Here is a 21,137-nt window from a genome sequence, read left to right as displayed (position 1 = left end):
AGAACATTCTATTATAATGAGCTAGAAGTTAAAGAAAAATATTTAAATTAATTAAAAAGTGAAATAAGTTTGTTTTCCGCCTTATGGATATGGTTAACAAATTTATAATAATATTTGTAATAAATTATATGTTTAAATTGATGATTTCTCGGATGTATTCATCTATTCATTCAGAGTAATTGAAGTTGTAAAATTATATTTTCAACAAAGGTTAGTTAAATGTTTTCAAAAATAATGAATGCATTTTAGAAGTAAATTAATTAAAATTATTAAGCTTAAAACATTGTATAAGATTATAACAGTTTTGAAATACTATTTAATTTAAAATTTTGAATAATTGATAAAACTTTAAAGAAAAATTATAGTTATTTATTATAACGTTTGGTTTAACATAACTTAATTTTTAATGGAATGGAACTTTAAATTATTTGTATTAAAATTTTTTATTAACTTTCATTATCAATTAAATCAGAATCGAAAATAAATTGCGATCTTTAGAATATGTATTAAATGTAATATCTATGTATTATCATATATCACCCTTTTTTAAATACATATACTGTTTAAAAATAATTCCAACTAAACTCAATTTTTTTTTTCCTTATGGAATGAATCATGTGATTTAAATGATGCCTGTTAGTATGGAATCAGTATAATTTTGGAGATAAAATATGACTTAATACTTTATCTATGTTATAGAGATTTTCAGAATATAGTAATGCTTTCTAATTTTCTTTAAAAAATTTACAATTAGGCTTAAAAATACTCGTATGCTAAGGACAAGCAAGAAAAAATTCCTAGTAACACAAGCCAAATAACTTGAGGAGCCAATAAAAAAATCTCTTGAATAAATTCAACAAAGCTGCTTTGTACATTCAATCTTTTGATGAATGACCTGTGGGTTATCTTGATGATCCTTAAGTCACTTTCCCGTCCTCTTAACTTAATTATATTAAAAATAAAGGGCTTATATAAAAAGAAGGGTTGAAAATAAAGGGCTAATATTGCCTCACAAACCAGATATATGTCGCTCAAGACAACTAATAAGAGCTAGGAAAAAGGTGCCTGTTCAAATTATTCAATTGATTAATTATTATTCATAAATAATACTGCATATAATGTATGCTGAATTATGTTACCAATTTAATTTATATCTTACAGTTTAAATAAATATATCGTTAAATTGTTTTATTATAAAAGGTTTCAAAGTGATAATTATAGTTTTTTGTTATATTGTGTGATTGAAATAATGTGGTTTAAAACATTCTTTTTACTGAATTATTTTTCAGGCTATAAAAGCTTTAAAAGAAGAAAATATCTTAAGTGTCCTTATTAATCCAAATATTGCTACTGTTCAAACTTCTCCTGGGTTAGCGGATAAAGTCTATTTCCTACCAATTACTAGTCATTATGTTACTGAAGTAAGTGATAGATTATTATTTATTTTTAAAGATTAAATTTTTAATTGAAAAAAATCTAATTTTATTTGCAAAAAAAAAAAAAAAAATAATGCTGTTTAGAATGTAGCCAGAGATGCCAACTGCTCCGGACACGCCAAAATACTTTAAAAAACGGTTAATAACTACAACTAAATTTTGCAAATATTTGACTAATTTTGCTTGCTTTTTAGAGTTTAGCGTGACATAACTATAATAAAGTGGTGATTTATATAAACCTACGAATTATTTAGAAATAGTGGTAGATAAAAATCTAATAAATTGAATTTATTCAACCAAGAATCACAATTAATAAACTACCACTTGAAAATATTTATTCGCTGTTCGGGGCAAGTTGGCATCTCTGTATAGCTAAATATTATAATTTAAAAGCTAAATTGCTTGCTTTTACATGCATACATATTTCTTTTCACTCCGAATTGGAGCATAGGGCTTCCGTCATAGCTTTCCATCTCACTTTATTTGTGGCCAGATATTTTGCCTATCACCATGTCTTTCCTATTTTTTTCAATTCGTTTACAATCGTCTTGCTCCAAGTATTTTTAGATCTTCCTCTTTTTCTATTGCCCTGAGGGTTCCAATCAGAAACTTAAATTACTTTAAATTTTTCAGATTTGCATGGAACATGACTAATCCATTTACATTTATGTTTTTTAATTTCCTGATCAATCAGTTCTGTTTTGCTTTTTTAAAGATTTCTGCGATACAAATTTTAAGGAACCACTTCATAGGCAGGATTCTTCTTAAACAGTTGTTCATAAAGACATGGAGTTTTTTCTTGTTATTTTCATCGCAGTGCCATGTCTCGAATCCATATAGGACAGATTTAGAAATTTACTTCGTCTGACCACTCCCAACATAGATAACAGAAGGCTTGATTATTGCAGGGAAAACTAAAACTTGGAAAACTACTGCTTGAAAAGAAGTCATTTTTAAGCAAAGCGTTTTACACTTTACACATGGCATTATACCACAAAATTAGATGAAAATTTTTTAATGGAATTAGGAAATAAAATCTGCAAACTTGATAAGCATGTATTGACATCAATTTAAATAAGGGAAAATACATTAATGTTCAGAGGAAATTTACTTTGTAATATTTTTGCTGATATGTTGAAAATTTTTTTTCTTGTTAATTCTCTTGTACTAGAACTTTAAGTTGCAATGCAAGCAATGAAAAAGCACAAATATTATGAATGTGGGAAGATAGAAACTGGAATTTTATAAAAAGAAGTACACGTTGTTTTATGGCTAAATTGGCTGAATTAAAAAAAAAATATTTCTCAAATTTTCATCTCTAAACTTTCATTTTTAAGAGAAAACAGTTTTGACTCATGTCAGTCTTTTAAATGGTATTATATACTTTGTGTTGAGCTGTATATTCTAATCTAAAATGGCAGACCAAAAATGGCTTTTATTTTGCTGAAAAAAAAATTATCTTAATTGCGTTGACAGGATTGGAAGCTTTATTTATTTCTGAAATTTGCCTTACAGAACCCTCTTTTCTTATTTTCAAGACAGTTAATTTCTATTTAAGAATCTTTAAAATGAAAACAGAAACTTTAGTTGCACATTTTTCTAGTATTCTCAGTCTAGTATTATTGAAATAGTTTAATATTATTGAGGTGAAAAAATATCTGTATTTGAAATGATCCAATGAAAGTTTTAAGAATTTATTTTACTATTTTGCATCACCGAAGCTTGGGTTTTATTCATATTTTTATTTGTCTATATTTTGTTATTACAATATTTCTAATTCTAAAGAGTATGTATAGTTTTGAAGAAAAGACCTGTTTCTTTCCTATATAATTTCATAGTTTTTATTTATGGAATTCAACGGAGGAAAGATCTATGTTCAGGATGAACATTTTTGACACTCATATATCTAAAAAGTTTAACAATTTCAAGTTTATAATACAGTTATGTTTTTACTTTGTTAACATTTCTTAATGTCTGAATTTTGAATATTTTTGATTTATTTACTATTTTTTTTATTTATCTAAAACAGTGTGGAATTAAGTACTTGTTTAAAACCAATTTCATCTTTTTAATACTTTTAAACTATTTTAGGTTATAAAATCAGAACGACCAGATGGAATTTTGTTGACATTTGGTGGTCAAACGGCTTTAAACTGTGGCATAGAGCTTCAAAGGCTTGGCATTCTAAAAAAGTATAATGTCAAAGTTTTAGGCACTCCTATTTCATCAATTGTCAACACAGAAGATCGAAAATTGTTTAATGAACAGCTTGTTTCTATTGGAGAGAAAGTTATACCTAATGCAGCTTGTACTAATGTTGAAGAGGTATGCTGTCAAAAAAGTTTAATTTTGTATTTTTGTTAAAAAAAAACAAAACATTTTATTGATTTTTATTTACTTTTGATAACGTTCAATATAAATTGCCAGCTATTGTCACTTGACGAAACCTTTTTTTGTATAGGCTGTTAAGTCTGCCAAAGAGATCGGCTATCCAGTTCTAATACGGACAGCTTATGCACTTGGAGGTCTTGGCTCTGGCTTTGCACACACAGAAGATAAATTAAGGCAATTAGTGACTCAAGCTCTTGCACGATCTCCTCAAGTTTTGATTGATAAATCTCTTAAAGGTTGGAAAGAAGTAGAGTATGAAGTAGTAAGAGATATGTATGATAACTGTATAACAGTAAGTATCTTTCTTTGCTGTAAAGACAAATCTAAGTAAATAAATAAATATTTATAAATAAAAATATGAAATGTGTAATCGGTTTTGAAAAGAATAGTTCATTCATTTTCCAATGACTATTTATGATTAATGATTTTTTTCTTCATCCTACGCATTACTGCATACTTATACCACACAGTATATGATGTGCATTTTACAAACACAAAAAAGGTCTGAATTATTTTTTTATGGATTTTATAACTGTCGTTGAACAGCCGACACAATTTCTGGGCTTACGACTACTAATGTTACGCTCTGTAGCCTTGTAACTTTTAATACAATTCTGAAGACAAGGAAACTCCAGGATTAAGTATTGGGAGAAATTTGCCTTTGTGGAGGACTTTTTGATAGAACTAACCCTCATTTGCGTTACATTGAGAGGAAAACCTCCCATGGTGAGCCTGACAGTAAGGGGACCCTAACCAATGATCCGTCTACCACTGAGGATATTTTACGTCAGCACTGTGGTCAGTGCAAGCCGGGTGCAGAATTCCAATCGACCAGCTATCTCTGGGATGGAATCCGGTTCACCTCAGTGGAAGTCGAATGCTCTATCCCCTGAGCCATGGATTTAGATGCCAGGAAAAAAACAAGTATTTTAATGGTGTCTGCAGATGCCCTAACATTACATAAGTTGAATTTAGAAATCTGCTGCGCCAAATTTGTGCGGGCATTTTTGAGGTAGTCATGTTCAATTTTAATTCTAAGGTAGAGAGGGATAATATTTTCCAATACCAACTCTGAATCATTCTCTTTCCTGAGTTCCTATTCTATTTTTTTCGAAGATAAAGTCTTAATCTAGCACTAATGATTCTCTCGGCAGTGATTCATTTAGAGATTTACTATATTTTACTTTTACAGTATTTTAGATATTCAGTAATAAAGAAAAGAATAATTCCACAAATCTAAATATATGAAATTTTTCTTTAAATATTAAGTATTACAAAAGGGTAATTTGCACAGCTTTTCCATGTTACTCTGCCATCAGATTCTTAAAAACTCCAATTTTTTTTAAAATTCATAATGTTTTAAGGCTCTTAGAAAGTTTTTTAAAAAGTTTTTTTTTCATTTTTGGTTTTAATTTTCTTCTTAAAATATTCTGTTTTGTTTTTTAAATGTTAAAAAAGTTTAAGATTTTTATACAGTTTTTAATTTTGGTAACCTGAATTTTTTTTTTATCTTTTCTTGATCTAATGGTCAATATCAAATTAAAATATACATGTACACGTTGCATTTTTTTTTTCATTAATGGGTAAAACTGATACACAATGAAAGAAAATATAAATGGTATAATGAAACTAACGAATTAATTTATAATGTTCAATAAATGAAGTTATACAAATAACATGTTGGGTTCTGAATAAAATATTTTAAAATCTAAAAATTTGTCTGTTCTTAAATTACGTAACTACATGCTTATAGACAAGGTAAATAATGAAATAAAAGAATTAATTTTCGTACACGTGAAATATTGGATTACATCCTGTCACAAGTTAAAGATGATTTGTTTACTGATGATTTGCTAGATGATTTGATAGATGATTTGCTTTTGTGCTTAAAGTAGATATGTAGTAACTTGTTTCAATTTTTCCTCTCTGTTATTTTTAGGTTTGTAACATGGAGAATGTTGATCCTCTTGGTATTCACACTGGTGAATCTATTGTTGTTGCTCCTAGCCAAACATTGACCAATGATGAATACAACAAATTGAGAACTACTGCCATCAAAGTAGTTAGACATTTTGGTATTGTTGGTGAATGCAACATTCAGTACGCTCTCAATCCACACCTTCAGCAGGTAATGTAATTCATTTGGTTTTTTATTTATTATTATTGTTTTTTTTTGTTGCTGATAGCTGAAACTAGTAGTGAACTAGTTCACTACTCTACATCATAAATGTGCTAGTTTTTAAGAAACAATTTTAGGAATGCAAGATTTATACTTATAGAAATAGTCTCTCTTTCTACTGTATATTGCTGAATTTTTTAGTTAACTGCAGGGATAAAGTAATTACTGCTCTTTTTTGAACAGAAATAATAAAAATAAATTAAATTGGAAAATTTTTAAAATTGAAAAGAACTTTTACTTAAAAATTAAATTAACTATTTTATTTGTGAGATTTTTATTAATTATTAAATTGATATAGTGCAATTGTAAAGTTAAAAAAACCTCCATGCTTTTTTTAAAATTTTTTATTTGTGTTTTTTTTATGTTATGTGTAAATATGATATCTAAATTTACAGATGCCTTCAATAAAAGAATAATTGCAAGTCTTAAATTTTTTTCTTCTGTTTAGTATTACATTGTTGAAGTTAATGCTCGTTTGTCACGAAGTTCTGCCTTAGCAAGTAAAGCTACTGGATATCCATTAGCCTTCTTTGCAGCCAAGCTGGCACTTGGAAAATCTTTGCTTGATCTGAAGAATTCTGTAACTTTGACGACTGCTTGCTTTGAGCCAAGTTTGGATTACTGTGTTGTTAAAATTCCTCGCTGGGATTTAGGAAAATTTCCTCATGTTAGCACTAAAGTAAGTATAACGTATTCAAAGTTCACTTTTATAGCTTTTATTGAAATTGTAACTTAGTATTATTCATAATTTTAATATAAATCGAAATTTACTAGTATTCTTATCCTGGTACATTTACTGTCTAGGCTTTACTTATTCCAATATTTTTTTTAGAATTGATAAAACTATCTCAAATTAAATTTACATATAATTAATTTATAAAAATTATACATTTTGTTTAACATTAAACAAATCTATATGCTATCTGTGTGAGGTTTATATTATGCTTTTTTTATTCATACTTAGGAAATATGTTCTCTTTCATCTGAATATTGCTCCTTGTTTTGAAAATGTCAGTAATGAAATTCTTTCAGAAAGGCTAATGATAAACATTTTATACAATATAAAACTTTTATGTGTAGTGTAAATTGTATTATCTGCATCCAAAAATGGTATGGTTTTATATAAATAACTATTTGTATCTATGTTTAAGCAAGAATTTGTTTATTTAAACTTAACAAGATAATTGTATTTATTCTTACAGTTACAATAAAACTTCAGTATTTTGGAAAATAATTTTTTGTTACTTCAGTCAATAGAAAGAAGTATCCTCTAGATATCAGCTTAATCTTGTTTATTTAAGCATGCCTTACCTTGTTGTAAAATTAATAATTTATTTTCCATTGCATGTTGAGCACATAAATTATATTCTCAGCATTAAGTTGGAACTAATAATCTTAGTAGTGTGCTTGTCTGGTCTTTATTGTTATAAATAAATTGTCTTTAACATCTTTTTAATTATTATTTTATAGATTGGTAGTTCAATGAAAAGTGTTGGAGAAGTTATGGCTATTGGTCGTAAATTTGAAGAAGCTTTCCAAAAAGCGTTAAGAATGGTTGATGAGAACTTTATTGGCTTTGATCCATACTTTAGAAAAGTCAACGAAGAGGTGAGTTGTTGTAAGATGTCAGAAACATTACAAATTCTGCCATTAATAGTTTAATCATATGATATAATTGCTTTTAATAATAAAAGGAATGTAAAACTTTTTTTAACTTGTAAGGATACCTATAAAATCACTTTCTAAATGATTCTGTAAATTTTTTTTTTATATTTTTGAAGTTAAATTGATAGTGATAGCTTAATTTCTTTACCTTTCTTTTTTAGGAATTAGAATATCCTACTGACAAACGTATATTCGTTGTTGCTGCCGCTCTAAAGAATAATTATTCTGTGGAGAGACTTCATGAATTAACTAATATAGATTCTTGGTTTTTATATAAAATGAAAAACATTATTGAATACCAAGTTTATTTGGAAACTCTTGGTGAACAAGTAAGTTTCTTGGATTAAGATTTTTTTCTAGCAATTTTTCATTTATATTTAACACAAATTTCTTCTGAGTAAAGTCATTAGCCTTAATTGAATTATTTCAAACTCTTTCAAAATATTAAAACCCTTTTATTGTTATTATTTATTTGGTATAACTCATTGTTATTAGTGTTTATTTCTTAATACATTTTTATTATCATTTATATATAAAAAATACTTAATTTAATGTTAATTTATTATTATTATAAATTTTTTTTTTTTAGGTTCAAGCAAAAGGTGTGACAGTTGTCACTAGTGATGTGATGTTGAAAGCTAAACAACTAGGCTTTTCTGATAAACATATTGCCATGTGTGTAAAAAGGTATGTGAGGGAAATAATATTTATGTTGCTGCTCATACAACTAATAATTTTAATGCTATATCATATTTAGAAATAGAGAAATAATTCATATTCTAACAACCATTTATTTTAAAAAATTTGTTTTGAGATTTATAGTTTAATTAAACATTTGTATTCTTATTTTTCAAAGAGCTACTAGCAATATAATCAATTCAGTAAATCTTAATTTGTTTTAGAATAATGTGAACTTAAGAAATTTTTTTTCATATTAAAAAAAAAATTAAGAATGTGTAGATAAATATTTTAAATTTGTAGATTTTATTTTTCAACAATATATTGTAAGAATCGTTTTCATGTGAAACCCATCAATGTCAAACAATTTTATTTATCATTAAAAAAAAATTCTGATTTTTTTTTTTTTGTTGACAAACCGTAACCAAAAAGCATTTTGTTGGCTATATTTCGAAAAAGTAAATTTTAGAAATGTGTGGTAAATCTAGATTATGTAAAATCTAAAAAGAAAAGATATTATTCAATTAAGTTGACATTACTGGAGTGCAGGTTATTTACATGAATGACAACTGCAGTTTGAAACAGTTTTTTATGCCAAAACAATTTGTGACTCAAAATAGAAGACCTTGATGTTGAAAATTACTTCCTTAATTAACTTAATTAGAAAAAGGAGCACCATCTGGAGTTACCCAGATTGTTCTCATAAAAAAGACATCGGCTCACAATGGGCTGTTGAGCCGTAAATGATGATGAAAAAAAAATTTTTTTCTTTATTTTTTTTTATATGGTTGAAACTACTTATATAATTTTTTCTATATACATAAACAGTTACATTAGATTTAGAGTTTATGTTTAACTGACTAAGCATTGCAAAAAAAAAAGGGAGAGGAATTTTTTTTTTTGCTATTCAAAAAAGAATGTTGTGCATGGAGTTGAAATTTCTGTACAAACTTGCCTAATGCTAAGCACTCAATCAGTTGAACTTAAATTCTATTTCTTTTAGTATTATGATAATAAACGTTTTAGTCTATAGTTTTTATTATTTGTATACTTATCTGCATTTGTTTTATTTTTTTTAGTTCAGAATATAATATCAGAAAGCACAGAGAGAATGCTTTGAGCATCAAACCTTTTGTGAAACAGATTGATACAGTAGCTGCTGAATGGCCTGCCACTATGAACTATTTATATTTAACGTATAATGGTGAATCTCATGATATTGATTTTCCTGGTGAAAGTATTATGGTTTTGGGATCTGGTGTTTATAGAATCGGTAGTTCTGTAGAGTTTGATTGGTGTGCAGTCAATTGTGTTGAAGAACTGAGAAAGGTAACTCAAAGCATTGTAAAAAATATGTATATATTAAAGTTATACACATAGCATTAGTTTCCATGCATACAGATGTATATGTACACATAGTAATGGTATATTCATCATTAGTGTTTACACCAGCGATTAAAATTTATCGATCCAATAGGGCCATCTAGGTATTCATTTAGTGATCCAAAAAAACATAATATGGTAGACAAATTTGGAGGGAGAAAAATTTAACTTTACATTTACATAATTATTGTTACGGTTTATATCAAAAATTATTAATTGCCATTTATAACACCTAAAAACTAATTAGGTTCATTACCCTATAATGATTGAAAATTTATATTTATTAAAATTAAGTGAAAAAATTAGCTGAAATAATATTAGTAAATAGATTCAACACAGATATTGACATGCTGAGTTATTTGCAATTATATTTTCAGTATAGTTCAGTTTTTTTAATATAGTTATAATGCCATATCAAAATATTAATTTTACATCAGCAAGCAGAATATTATTTTAAAAAAATGAAATTCGATATTCCATAATAAAAGAACAAAAGCTTACATGTATTCTGAAGTGCAACTGAAAAAGCGATAGATTTCGAGAAAAGAATCTTGGCAACTATTTTATTTCTCTTGCTAATACAAACAGCACTAAAATAAAATCTCAGAATACTGATTTAAAAAAAAAATTGATTTTTGAAAATTTGTTTATGCAATGTGTAGCTTATCATACAAAATGCTATATATATATATATCGATTTCAAATTTTTTGTCTCTTACATTGAGTTTTCTATCGCAAGACAGTATTAGAGTAAACCATTTTAATCAAACATGTTTTTTTCCCCCTCTAATCTGTATTTTTTTTATCAAATAGATGAATAAGAAAACAATTATGGTAAACTACAATCCTGAAACTGTGAGTACAGATTATGACAAATGTGATAGACTGTATTTTGATGAAATTTCATTTGAGGTTTGTAAAATTTCTTTGTCTCTAAATAGATTTTTCTTAATAACTATATGTTCATAAAAATTCCAACTATACTCATATGTCTTTATTATATAACTATAATTTCTCTATATTTAAAAAAAATTAGTCCAGTTATTGTGAACTGTTTCATAAAATTTTTGCAGAGTGTGCTTTTCACTTTCATAATCTAAAAACTTTTATTTGTAACAGTATAAGAGTGTGCACATTTTTAAGGATAATTTAATGATTTATATTTTCTGTTTCTAAGAATTTTCAAAATTAATAAAAGAAAACCTCACCAGAGTAAAATTATAATTTTTTGTAGCTAAATATACTTATGATTTAAGATTAAAAAAAAGTACCCCAGTTTCATTAAAAAACAATATTTCAAGACATCTTCAATTATTATTTGTAGAAAAAAAGGAAGCATAATTATCTAAGAAACTAATGTATAAATATAATTAAGAAGTCAGCGTGCCATTGAATCAGATATTTTCATTAATCAAATCAACTAAACTGCCATAGAATTTTGATGAGTGAGTCTCTAATATATTTTTTATTAAATTAATTATGATTGTATTTTAAGAATGTCTAATTGATCTATACACAAACAATCTGGGAAGGGCCAGACCAACCCCTTCAGACTTTCTAGGTATATAGCAATGTTTAGTCTTTCAGCATTAATGCTCATTTTTTTAAAACAACCAGTATCTCGCATCAAACCTTTCTTTAAAATTAAATTAACATTATTTAATTTTTTAAAACTATTTTTCACATTCATAATATTTGAATACATTTATTTCAATTTTATTAGGTTGTCATGGATATATATAACTTAGAAAATCCAGAAGGTATAATATTAAGCATGGGTGGACAGTCTCCAAACAACATATCTATGGACTTATCACGTCATAATGTAAGTTGTTACACATATTTTTTTATATAGCTAGCCAAATGTCTTATTACATTTGTATAGGTTGTAATATCTGTCTGTGAATAATTTTTACAGGCTAAAATATTGGGTACGTCTCCAGAGTCCATTGATAATGCTGAAAATCGCTTCAAATTTTCAAGAATGTTAGATCAAATTGGTATATCACAGCCCCAGTGGAGAGAATTGACTACCTTGGAGGTAAAATAAAGCATGAGGAATTATTAAATTTTCATATGTTATTTACAGTGTCTTATATTGGGCATCTTATATATATTTCAGGCTTCCAAGGAATTTTGTGATCAAGTTGGATATCCTTGTCTAGTACGGCCTTCATACGTTTTGAGTGGTGCTGCGATGAATGTTGCTTATAGTCATGAAGATTTAGAAACATATCTACATGAGGCTTCTGCTATTGGAACAGCTGTTGTAATATCAAAGTTTGTTACTGATGCCAAAGTAAGATATTTGATGATATTTTTAGGCTTAAATTACATTCATTAAGAGACAAAGAAAATTCTGTGCATGAAAAGTAACACTTTTTATAAGAAATAAAATCGTGCATATATGCACCAATAACCAAATCAATGGACAAACCATTTAGTTGAACACTAGTTTCTTATGACATTTATTTTATTTACAGAACTTGCACCTTTAATCCATCATAAAAATATATGATTAATCTCAAGTGTAATATTTGTGAATTTTTAAAAAGTTTAATTTATTAATTAATAACCCTTTCAACTTAATAACCAAGCAAAGTTTAAACATTTTTTTAACCGAATTCTGAACATTTATTTTAATTGAATTACTAATATTTTATAGATTTCTTCAAAACCTTTAAGAACAGCAGAAAAATAAAATTCGTGAAAAATATACATCACAGTGCTAATAAAAAAGTATTTACTGAAATTGTACATTTACACACCTTTGACCAAAAAAGGGTTAAAATATACACATATCAAACAGAAATTCTCCATTATCTTATTTAAAAAATTGTCCACCAGTGCTTCTTTTCTTTGATGATATTTTCCTTGGGATTGTCCTGGTATTATCTTATTTTTGTTTCAAGTGTAGGAATGATAAATCACCAACCGTAATATTTAAAAAATCATGAAATAAAAAAATAGAAAACTGATTAAAATAAGATTTTTCAAATTTTATATATTTTTTAAAGAATGTTTTTTTAAGTTCTATTAATGAATAGCGACTAATACTGAACTTTTTAAGGCCACTAAATTTTTATGATACTTTCCTAAAGCTCTGGTTACTTAAGCTTTTTGGCTTTCCTGTTATGGAAATTTATAGATTACTTAAGGAAGCTTATTGATTATTATTAATTGTAGCAAAAAGCATAAAATTTATTCACTGTTTTTATACCTTTTCACCTCAATTCATGTATGTTATATAAATTACAAATATGTAATTATATAATATTAATAAATAACATCCTATTAATATCTGCATTTGGTGTGACTGAGTAAAAAACTGTATTAAAGACCTTTTTGAAGCTCTAAAATATGACATTTTTAGATATAATCAATTCATTAACTATTTAAAATAAATCAAATTGCAAAAAAACTTTTACTTATGTATGTCCAATCTGGAGATGCCTGGGTAGGTACTGTTTTTAGTTATTTGATTTCCTGACAACTTGACAAAAACTAGTAGAAAATGGGTCTCAAAAACCTTTTCCTTTTAAGATTATGAGCTTTATAAAATAAACACAACTAATAAATGCCTTAAACCAGAATAATATTTGTTTATATTGATAAAAAAGTTGTTAAATATTATAATAAAAACAATCACATAATCATTAGCAAGGCTTTTAAACATGCAATTGAGAATATTAGGGCAAGTTTAAAAGGTTAAAACTCGACGAGAAATGATCAAATCAGCAAATGTATAGCGTGCAAGAGAAAATAACTATCAGGAGTTGGCCTCTTTTCTTCACCTTTACTGTTAACCTCATTTACTTTAACTCAATCCTTTACTGTTAACCACATTTATGTAAACAAAGCTGCTTTGTTTTTTTCCAGTAGTTTATAATAGTAGATACATTGTAAGTGGGAAAGTAGCTTTCGATCGACATTTAAAAATTAATATAGCTGATGGTGAGTCTACTTCTCATGGCCTTATAAAGGGTTATTAGGGCTTATAAATCATGTGAATTTAATCTCTTAAATTGAAAAAATAATAATTTTGAAGTTTTAGCTCTAAATATATTTAATTTTGTGGTTTAAAAAATGATTTGTTTTAATGATGAGGTATTAATTTTTAAAGACTAAGGTCTAATCATGCATTTAATAAAACTATGTTTGAAAACAGGAAATTGATGTTGATGCTGTTGCTGACAATGGGCAGTTAATTTGCATGGCTGTTTCTGAACATGTAGAAAATGCTGGTGTCCATTCTGGAGATGCGACTTTAGTTTGTCCACCTCAGGATCTTAATGAAGAGACATTAGAAAAGATTAGGGACATCTGTTTTTCTATTGGAAGGGCATTAGAAGCTAATGGCCCATACAATATACAATTAATTGCTAAGGTAATACAACCAATTTGATTTCTATATCTATGATAAATTTGTAAAACTATTTGAAATCTATTCTATAACTTTTTATATGAGTAATTTTTCTTTCAAGTCGGCATTTAACCATCTTTTAAATTTCATTAGCTTACTGGATGTATCATTTGCTTACTAGAATTAAATTTAACATTATTTTATATTATGTGAATTCAACATTCATTATTTTAACCATACCTTTTCTTTTAATTTTCATCAATTGATCAAAAACTTCAGCTATTGTAACTTTTTTATTTTCAAGTCTGACTTGAAATTAGTTTTTACAGATTTCCTTGGAATCCACTTATTGATATAATTTTTAATTATTTTCCAAAAGTTTTCAATTCTTTCAAATAAAACAAAAACATTTTGAGTAAGATTGTTTTTGTAATTTTTCAGTTTTTCCCAACATTCAATATTTAATGCAAAATATTATTAAATTATTGCAACTTTGATAATAATGGGTTAAAAAAAGAAAACTTCTTTGAAATGAAATTGCTGTAAATTAATATAAGCTGAAAATAGTTTATAGCTGAAAAAATTTTTATTAAAATAATTTGTTCAGAATTGCCTGATACGACTTCTCTGATAAGTATTCATTTAAATCTTAAATAATCTACGATATACTGTAATAACATTTTTCTGGTAAATCTACACATAAAACAACGTTGTATCTCCCATTTTTACTATCAATAAATTTAATATTTTCATTGTCTAATCTCAACTTTTTAATAGTAAGTACTTCATGTAACTGTTAAAATAATTTTCTTGTCCTAACAATCTAATTAAAAATTATTGGTCTGATTACAATGTTTCATTTAAAAATATTTCATTTTCTTTTGTTCTAAGGCATTGAAATGGTTGAAGTGTGAAATGGTTTTTAGTACTATTTTGTTTCAGAGGGGCATTAAAAATTGTCAAACAATTATTGATAACTATGCTTAAATAATTATGGCATGGTAATTGAAGTCTCTACTGTTTTTCTGCTTAATGCGTTTTTAAGTCCCCTGAAACAGAATTATCTGTCTTTTTTTGTCTGACCTGCACTTCATATTTTTTTAAAAACTTTTGTTTAAATTCCAAATTAAGTTATATTTTTATTTTAGGATAATCAACTAAAAGTTATTGAATGTAACCTTCGAGTGTCACGGTCATTTCCATTTGTATCAAAGACTTTGAATTGTGATTTCATTGCAAAAGCCACTCAAGTAATTATGGGATTAAAACCAGAACCTTTTATTGGTCTTGGTTGTGATCGTGTGGGTGTTAAAGTAAGTTAGTATTATCAGGCAAATTTCAGCTTTGCATGGTGTAAAAATTTTTGATAATTTAGCAGTATATGTATACAAAAAATAAATATTAATAATTCTTTGCGACAGGTGCCACAGTTTTCATTTTCACGTCTGGATGGAGCTGATGTAACTTTAGGTGTTGAGATGGCTAGTACTGGAGAAGTAGCATGTTTTGGAAACAATGTCTATGAAGCTTATTTGAAATCTCTTATTAGTACTGGTTTCCACATTCCACGACGATCTGTTTTACTTTCTATTGGCAGTTACAGTGTAATTATAAATTATCCTTTTCATATCTATGACTTAATTAGATTACCTTTATGCTATCAGTTTGATTCAAGTTATTTTATTTTAAAAATTGTTCATTCTAATACCGCTGTATAAATCTATTTTTCAAACCCCAAAATTTTACGAAAATTTAGGGGGTTTGGCCGGTTGACTTATACACTAGTTATAAAGTCGACATTCGTAGGTCCTGCAATACTGACACATTATAAACATTGATGCAGGAATAACTCTGTATCAATTAAACCCTTTCAAAAACTATTTTTAATGTGTTATATTTTATTACTTTTGCATTTTTTCTCATCATATTTTCTTAAGTTATAAATTTTTTTTTATTTGTTTATTTTTTTTTTAAGCAATACTTTAAATTATATTAAAAAAAGATTTAAGTATAAGAAAATTTAAGATAATTTATTTAAGAGTTGAGTTTAACAGAATTTTTTTCTTGAAAAAATTTTAAATTCTTAGGCTTCAAAATCAAAATTATGGTCTTAATATTCTCATCAGTAGAGTGGTCGTGGTCAAATATTTAGTCCCTTAATATGATTTTACTTCATTCATATTCTGTTATAGCTCCAGATCTATGTATACAAATTAAATTTTGTACCTAATTTCAAATTTTGACATCTCTATACAGAATATAACTTTTTAAAATGATTTATTTTTTAAAAAATTTAATAATGGCAATAAGTTTTTAAATTTCAAGATACACAATTTTTTTTAAAATAATTTTAAACGAAAACTCAAAAATTTATTCAGAATCTTTAAAATAATTTTCGAGAGATAAAAATTAGAAAATAAGACTTGTTTTAAATTTCATTACTCAAACTCTATAGAAGATTTCAAGTTTTGGATTTAGTCATTTTAAAGTTTATTAAAAAATTTGTGTACCTTATATTTAAGAAAATTTATTTTACCATTATATTAAATAATAAAATTGAACAAAAATTATATTTTACATGAAATTACTTGCAAAGAAAAAAGTTTTACTATTGAGGGCAAAATTGTTTTGATTTGCATTTTTAGTTCAGGAGATATAGAAATATATGCAAAAACTTGAATTAAAATTAGTTGGTCCAGATTTTAAACCACTCTTCTGACTTAAATATTGAGACCAATAAACAAGGTGATTCTAATAAACCATTAAGAATACTTATCTACGTCTATTCTATCTGTTGTATTATTATATTGCTGATATTAAAACTATGTAAATTCTGTTAAATAAATATACTTTACCTTTATATTTTTCTTTAAATAAAACCTTTGATTTATACTAAAACATTAGTAATCATTTTATTAACTAAAATTTCAGTTTATCTGTCAATTTTATTAAACCTTTTGTATGTTCTAGCATAAAGAAGAATTACTACCATATGTAAAAATACTTCAGAGTATGTCTCTAAAACTTTATGCTAGCACTGGAACTGCAGACTATTATTCAACTAAAGGAATTTCTGTAAGTTTAACTATTTTTTAATGCTATTATTAATTATGATATATTACAATTTTATAAACAATCGAAGGATATTTTCATGTCAGTTTATTTATTATAGATGCATTGCTATTTTGTTTTATCAATTTTAATCATGGACCTACAAAGTTCTGGTATTTACTGAAAAAATTTTTTTTTTCTCATTTCATTTTTGCTTAGACTTATCTTAAAAACATAAATTTTATTAATCAGTCTTTAAGAATTTTTTTTTAAGTGTTAAAAAAAATATATTAGAAACATTTATTAAGGGCTGGGCTGTAAAAGTTTTTTTTATTTTGTAGAATAATTTTAAAAGTACTTGCCCAACAGGTGGAGTAATTTATAATTTTGAGTCAAATTCCAAAAAGTGTGCTTAAGGTTGCTTAACATATATTACTTGATATTTAATATTGATATTTTAAATTAAAACAAATAAATACCTAACTGTTTTAAATAACATATACTGTTTTAACGGTTATTTATGTACAAAGGAGTATTTTTTAATTTTTGAACAAATACAAGACTTAGAATTATTTTTTTCATGACTAATAATTTACTAAAACTGATGAGTCCATATAAATGTTTCTAAATTTTCTTTCTTGTCAAAGATTGATATATTTATTAAAAAACTGTTTAATGATACAGTTTAGCTTTGAGCTAACTTTATTTTTAAAAAATTTTTCATTTCTCCTAGAAATAAGTTAAAAAACTTCTGATTTTAAGTATATATTTTTTTCTTTTATAGATTGAAGCAGTTGATTGGCCATATGATAACAAAAGAGATTGCAGGAGCAACTCTAAGTGTATCATCGATTATCTTGCTCAAAAGGAATTTGATTTTGTTATCAATCTTCCCATGCACAGTGGTGGATATACTCGTGCATCTCATGGATATCAGACCAGAAGGATGGCCGTGAATTATGCTATTCCGTTAATTACAGATATAAAGTGTGCCAAACTCCTTATTACAGTAAGCAATATTGTATTTAAAGATCTGTATATGTATGATAATTGCTATTTTTTTAACAAAAGAAATAGAATACAATGAGTGATTAATTGCTTTTTAAACCTTGTTTACATATATTTATGCTAGCCGATTACAATTTATTAGAAATACTTATTTTAACATAGTTTTTTTTCCTAGTAAATCCTAATACTTACCATTTTTTCGAAATTGTTTGTCATTTTAAATCCAACTCATATAGTTAAAGAAAAACAAGGTAACATTTTAAAATCCCCCCCCCCAAAAAAAAAGCATTTTCTCATGTTTTAACACCATGACTGACTTTGTTTGTAGACGTATCAATTTAAAACGTTAAAATCGAGCAAAAATTAGTTTCTTCTTTCTTAATCCATAAATTGATAAAATTGCTTAATAGATCTGTGTAATTTGTAACATACTGATTCAGTGGTTCCCAATTTTTTTCAGCCGTGGAATCCTAAATAATCAATCTTTTGGCAGAACCTTAGCTTCTTAAAAAAAGATAATTGTGAATGGTTAATTAACCAATAAAAACATTGTGAAATATTTCATCTGAGAAACGCAATTTTTTTAATCATTAAATTAGGTTAAATTATCTGTCGTTTAAATCCACAATCTTGGATCTGTATCTGGACTAGTTATGTTTTTTTTTTTTTTCTTGTATAAGATGAAAATTGATAGAACAAGCCGAATTGCGGTTTTCTTTCAAATGAAAACTAAAAGTAACTGCCATAAATGTTGAAAATGGTTATTAGGGAAACATATTTCTTAATCAACAAATTGAGTTCCTTTTTATTTGAAAAGTGCAAGAGAAATACTAATGCAATTTCTTACAACTGCATGTCCATTTTATAGTTAATTCAATAAAATATTATTTAAAAAATTCATTTTTTAAAATAATTGCCTTTTCTCTTTTGTCAGTATTTTAATTTCATAAAGGTAACTGAAATATCAAATAAATGAATTAATATCCAAAAAAATGAAAGGTTTCAAAAATCATTACTGGTTTAAAAAAAAGTCCCTTTTGGAACTTACTTTTGTATTCCAAAAGTACTCGTGGAACCCTTTTAGCTCTTCCATGGAACTCTAGATTTCGGAGGAACACCATTTGGGAACCACTGGACTAATTTAACATGTCACTAAAGGTCTTCAATGATTCAACTTTATTTTTCAATAACAAATAATTTTTTTTTGCTTTCCTTCAGTCTTTACATAGGATTAAAGGGCAACCTCCTGTGAAACCATACATAGATTGTCTAACAGCTAGTCGAATGATTACATTACCTGGACTTATTGATGTTCATGTTCATCTGAGAGATCCTGGTGCTACTCATAAAGAGGACTTTGCAACTGGAACAGCAGCTGCTCTTGCTGGAGGTGTTACTTTAGTGTGTGTGATGCCTAATACTAATCCTCCTGTTACTGATAAAGAAAGTTTAAGCCTAGCTCTTCAGGTGAGAATTTATTCATGAAAGAATTCATTTAAGACTTTGTTGACTGTATGGTTGTGACTAATACATTATTAAAAAAACAATTGTAATTATTTTGTTTAAATTATTTGCTAGTCACCATTCTTTTCTCCCTGTGCTTCTACCATATTTTTTGGTTTGTATATTTTACTTTGGGTTACCAAGGGTTCACTTTTAATCAGAAATCTTTTTTTTAAATATTTAATCCTTTAAAATGAAAGTAATAAGAACAACAATTTTTAGTTAAAAATAATTGTCAAATTAATTACTTTATCTAATTTTATTTTATTTTTTTGTTTTTGAGATTTTTTTGTACTGGAGATTAAAAGAGTAAAATGGCATATAAATCTCTATTTTCATATTATAGGCTTTATTCTCCACACTTGGTATTGTATGCTAAAAAGGATATTGTATACTTAGTTGTACTATGTAGAATAAAGCAAAACAGCGTGAATAAAGCACACAAATAAAAGTACAGAAATAGATATGCTATAGTTTTGGTTAAAAAGGAACCTTCCTCAGTGTCTAAACACCAAAAAGGTTTTCTGGTGTTTAGAGAAAACGTTTTGTTTAAGGAGCCAAATGTTTGTTTAAGGAGTATGTCTATTTCTGTACTTCTATTTGTGCTTTATTAATGTTTTAATGATGTTAAATTAACCCACATGCACTTCATATTTAAGTGTGTATTTTTTAATTGTCTTTGTTTTGAAATTTTTGGTATATTTATTTATGTCTTCAGAATATTTGTCAGAAATATATATATATATCATGCAGTTTTTGCATAGCAGTATAGTAATCATTATTAATAATTTAATTTCTTTTATTATGATAGAGAGCTAAAGCTGGTGCAAAGTGTGATTATGCATTATTTGCTGGTGCTACATCTGACAATGCCGATATGTTACAAAGTATGTCATCTACAGTTGTTGGTCTTAAAATGTATTTAAATTCTACTTATGGGCCTTTGAGACTACCTTCTGTTATAGACATTAGAAAGGTAAAATGCTGTATTAATTTTTCTTATTGATTTTTAATTAATCTTTTTTTTCTTTAACATACTCTAAACTAGAACTTTAACTGAGAGGAAATTGTAATACATTAACAGCAATAAATATTTTGTCGAATTATAAGTTAAAGTTGAAATTTAGCATGAATCATATGTTTTATAAAAAATATCTAATTTTTCTGAAGAACTTTTTTAAAGTATGTTTAATAAGAAATCTCAGTTTCTGCCATAATTTATTTAATTAATTTTAAATTATTTTGAGACATCAAATGAAAAGTCATGATTTTTTTTTTTTTAGCACTTTGAACGTTGTCCTCGAGAATTGCCAATCTGTGCACATGCTGAAGGTGCTACAGTTTCTACAGCAATATTCTATGCTTCAGTCACTGGCAGGCATATTCATATTTGTCATGTATCCACAAAAGAAGAGGTAAGAATATAAAATATTTTTGATTAATATGATGCATGATGAAATAACTTTAATTAAAACAAGTT

General features: G+C 26.5%; 1 protein-coding gene across 7 annotated transcripts in view; it reads left to right on the top strand.

The window, feature by feature from the left end:
• The window catches only part of r (carbamoyl-phosphate synthetase 2, aspartate transcarbamylase, and dihydroorotase rudimentary), a 58,729-nt gene that overhangs the window by 14,499 nt on the left and 23,093 nt on the right, over positions 1-21,137 (top strand). For all 7 annotated transcript variants that reach the window (XM_087157319.1, XM_087157323.1, XM_043042643.3 and 4 more), the window contains exons 11-31: positions 1,290-1,421; positions 3,528-3,761; positions 3,898-4,119; positions 5,767-5,955; positions 6,455-6,685; positions 7,477-7,614; positions 7,833-8,000; positions 8,261-8,358; positions 9,429-9,678; positions 10,546-10,644; positions 11,456-11,557; positions 11,651-11,773; positions 11,855-12,031; positions 13,901-14,119; positions 15,244-15,408; positions 15,517-15,699; positions 17,066-17,170; positions 17,931-18,155; positions 19,373-19,621; positions 20,469-20,633; positions 20,941-21,072. In XM_087157319.1, coding sequence (XP_087013445.1) covers positions 1,290-1,421; positions 3,528-3,761; positions 3,898-4,119; positions 5,767-5,955; positions 6,455-6,685; positions 7,477-7,614; positions 7,833-8,000; positions 8,261-8,358; positions 9,429-9,678; positions 10,546-10,644; positions 11,456-11,557; positions 11,651-11,773; positions 11,855-12,031; positions 13,901-14,119; positions 15,244-15,408; positions 15,517-15,699; positions 17,066-17,170; positions 17,931-18,155; positions 19,373-19,621; positions 20,469-20,633; positions 20,941-21,072 — 3,606 coding nt within the window. The remainder of the gene's footprint in view (positions 1-1,289; positions 1,422-3,527; positions 3,762-3,897; positions 4,120-5,766; positions 5,956-6,454; positions 6,686-7,476; positions 7,615-7,832; positions 8,001-8,260; positions 8,359-9,428; positions 9,679-10,545; positions 10,645-11,455; positions 11,558-11,650; positions 11,774-11,854; positions 12,032-13,900; positions 14,120-15,243; positions 15,409-15,516; positions 15,700-17,065; positions 17,171-17,930; positions 18,156-19,372; positions 19,622-20,468; positions 20,634-20,940; positions 21,073-21,137) is intronic.

The sequence above is a fragment of the Parasteatoda tepidariorum genome, chromosome 2 (assembly GCF_982258835.1).
Source record: "Parasteatoda tepidariorum strain Cologne lab strain chromosome 2, Ptep-v5.0, whole genome shotgun sequence".
NCBI lineage: Eukaryota > Metazoa > Arthropoda > Arachnida > Araneae > Theridiidae > Parasteatoda > Parasteatoda tepidariorum.
Note: the sequence above shows the minus strand (reverse complement) of the source record. Positions and strands in the feature narration are given on the sequence as shown.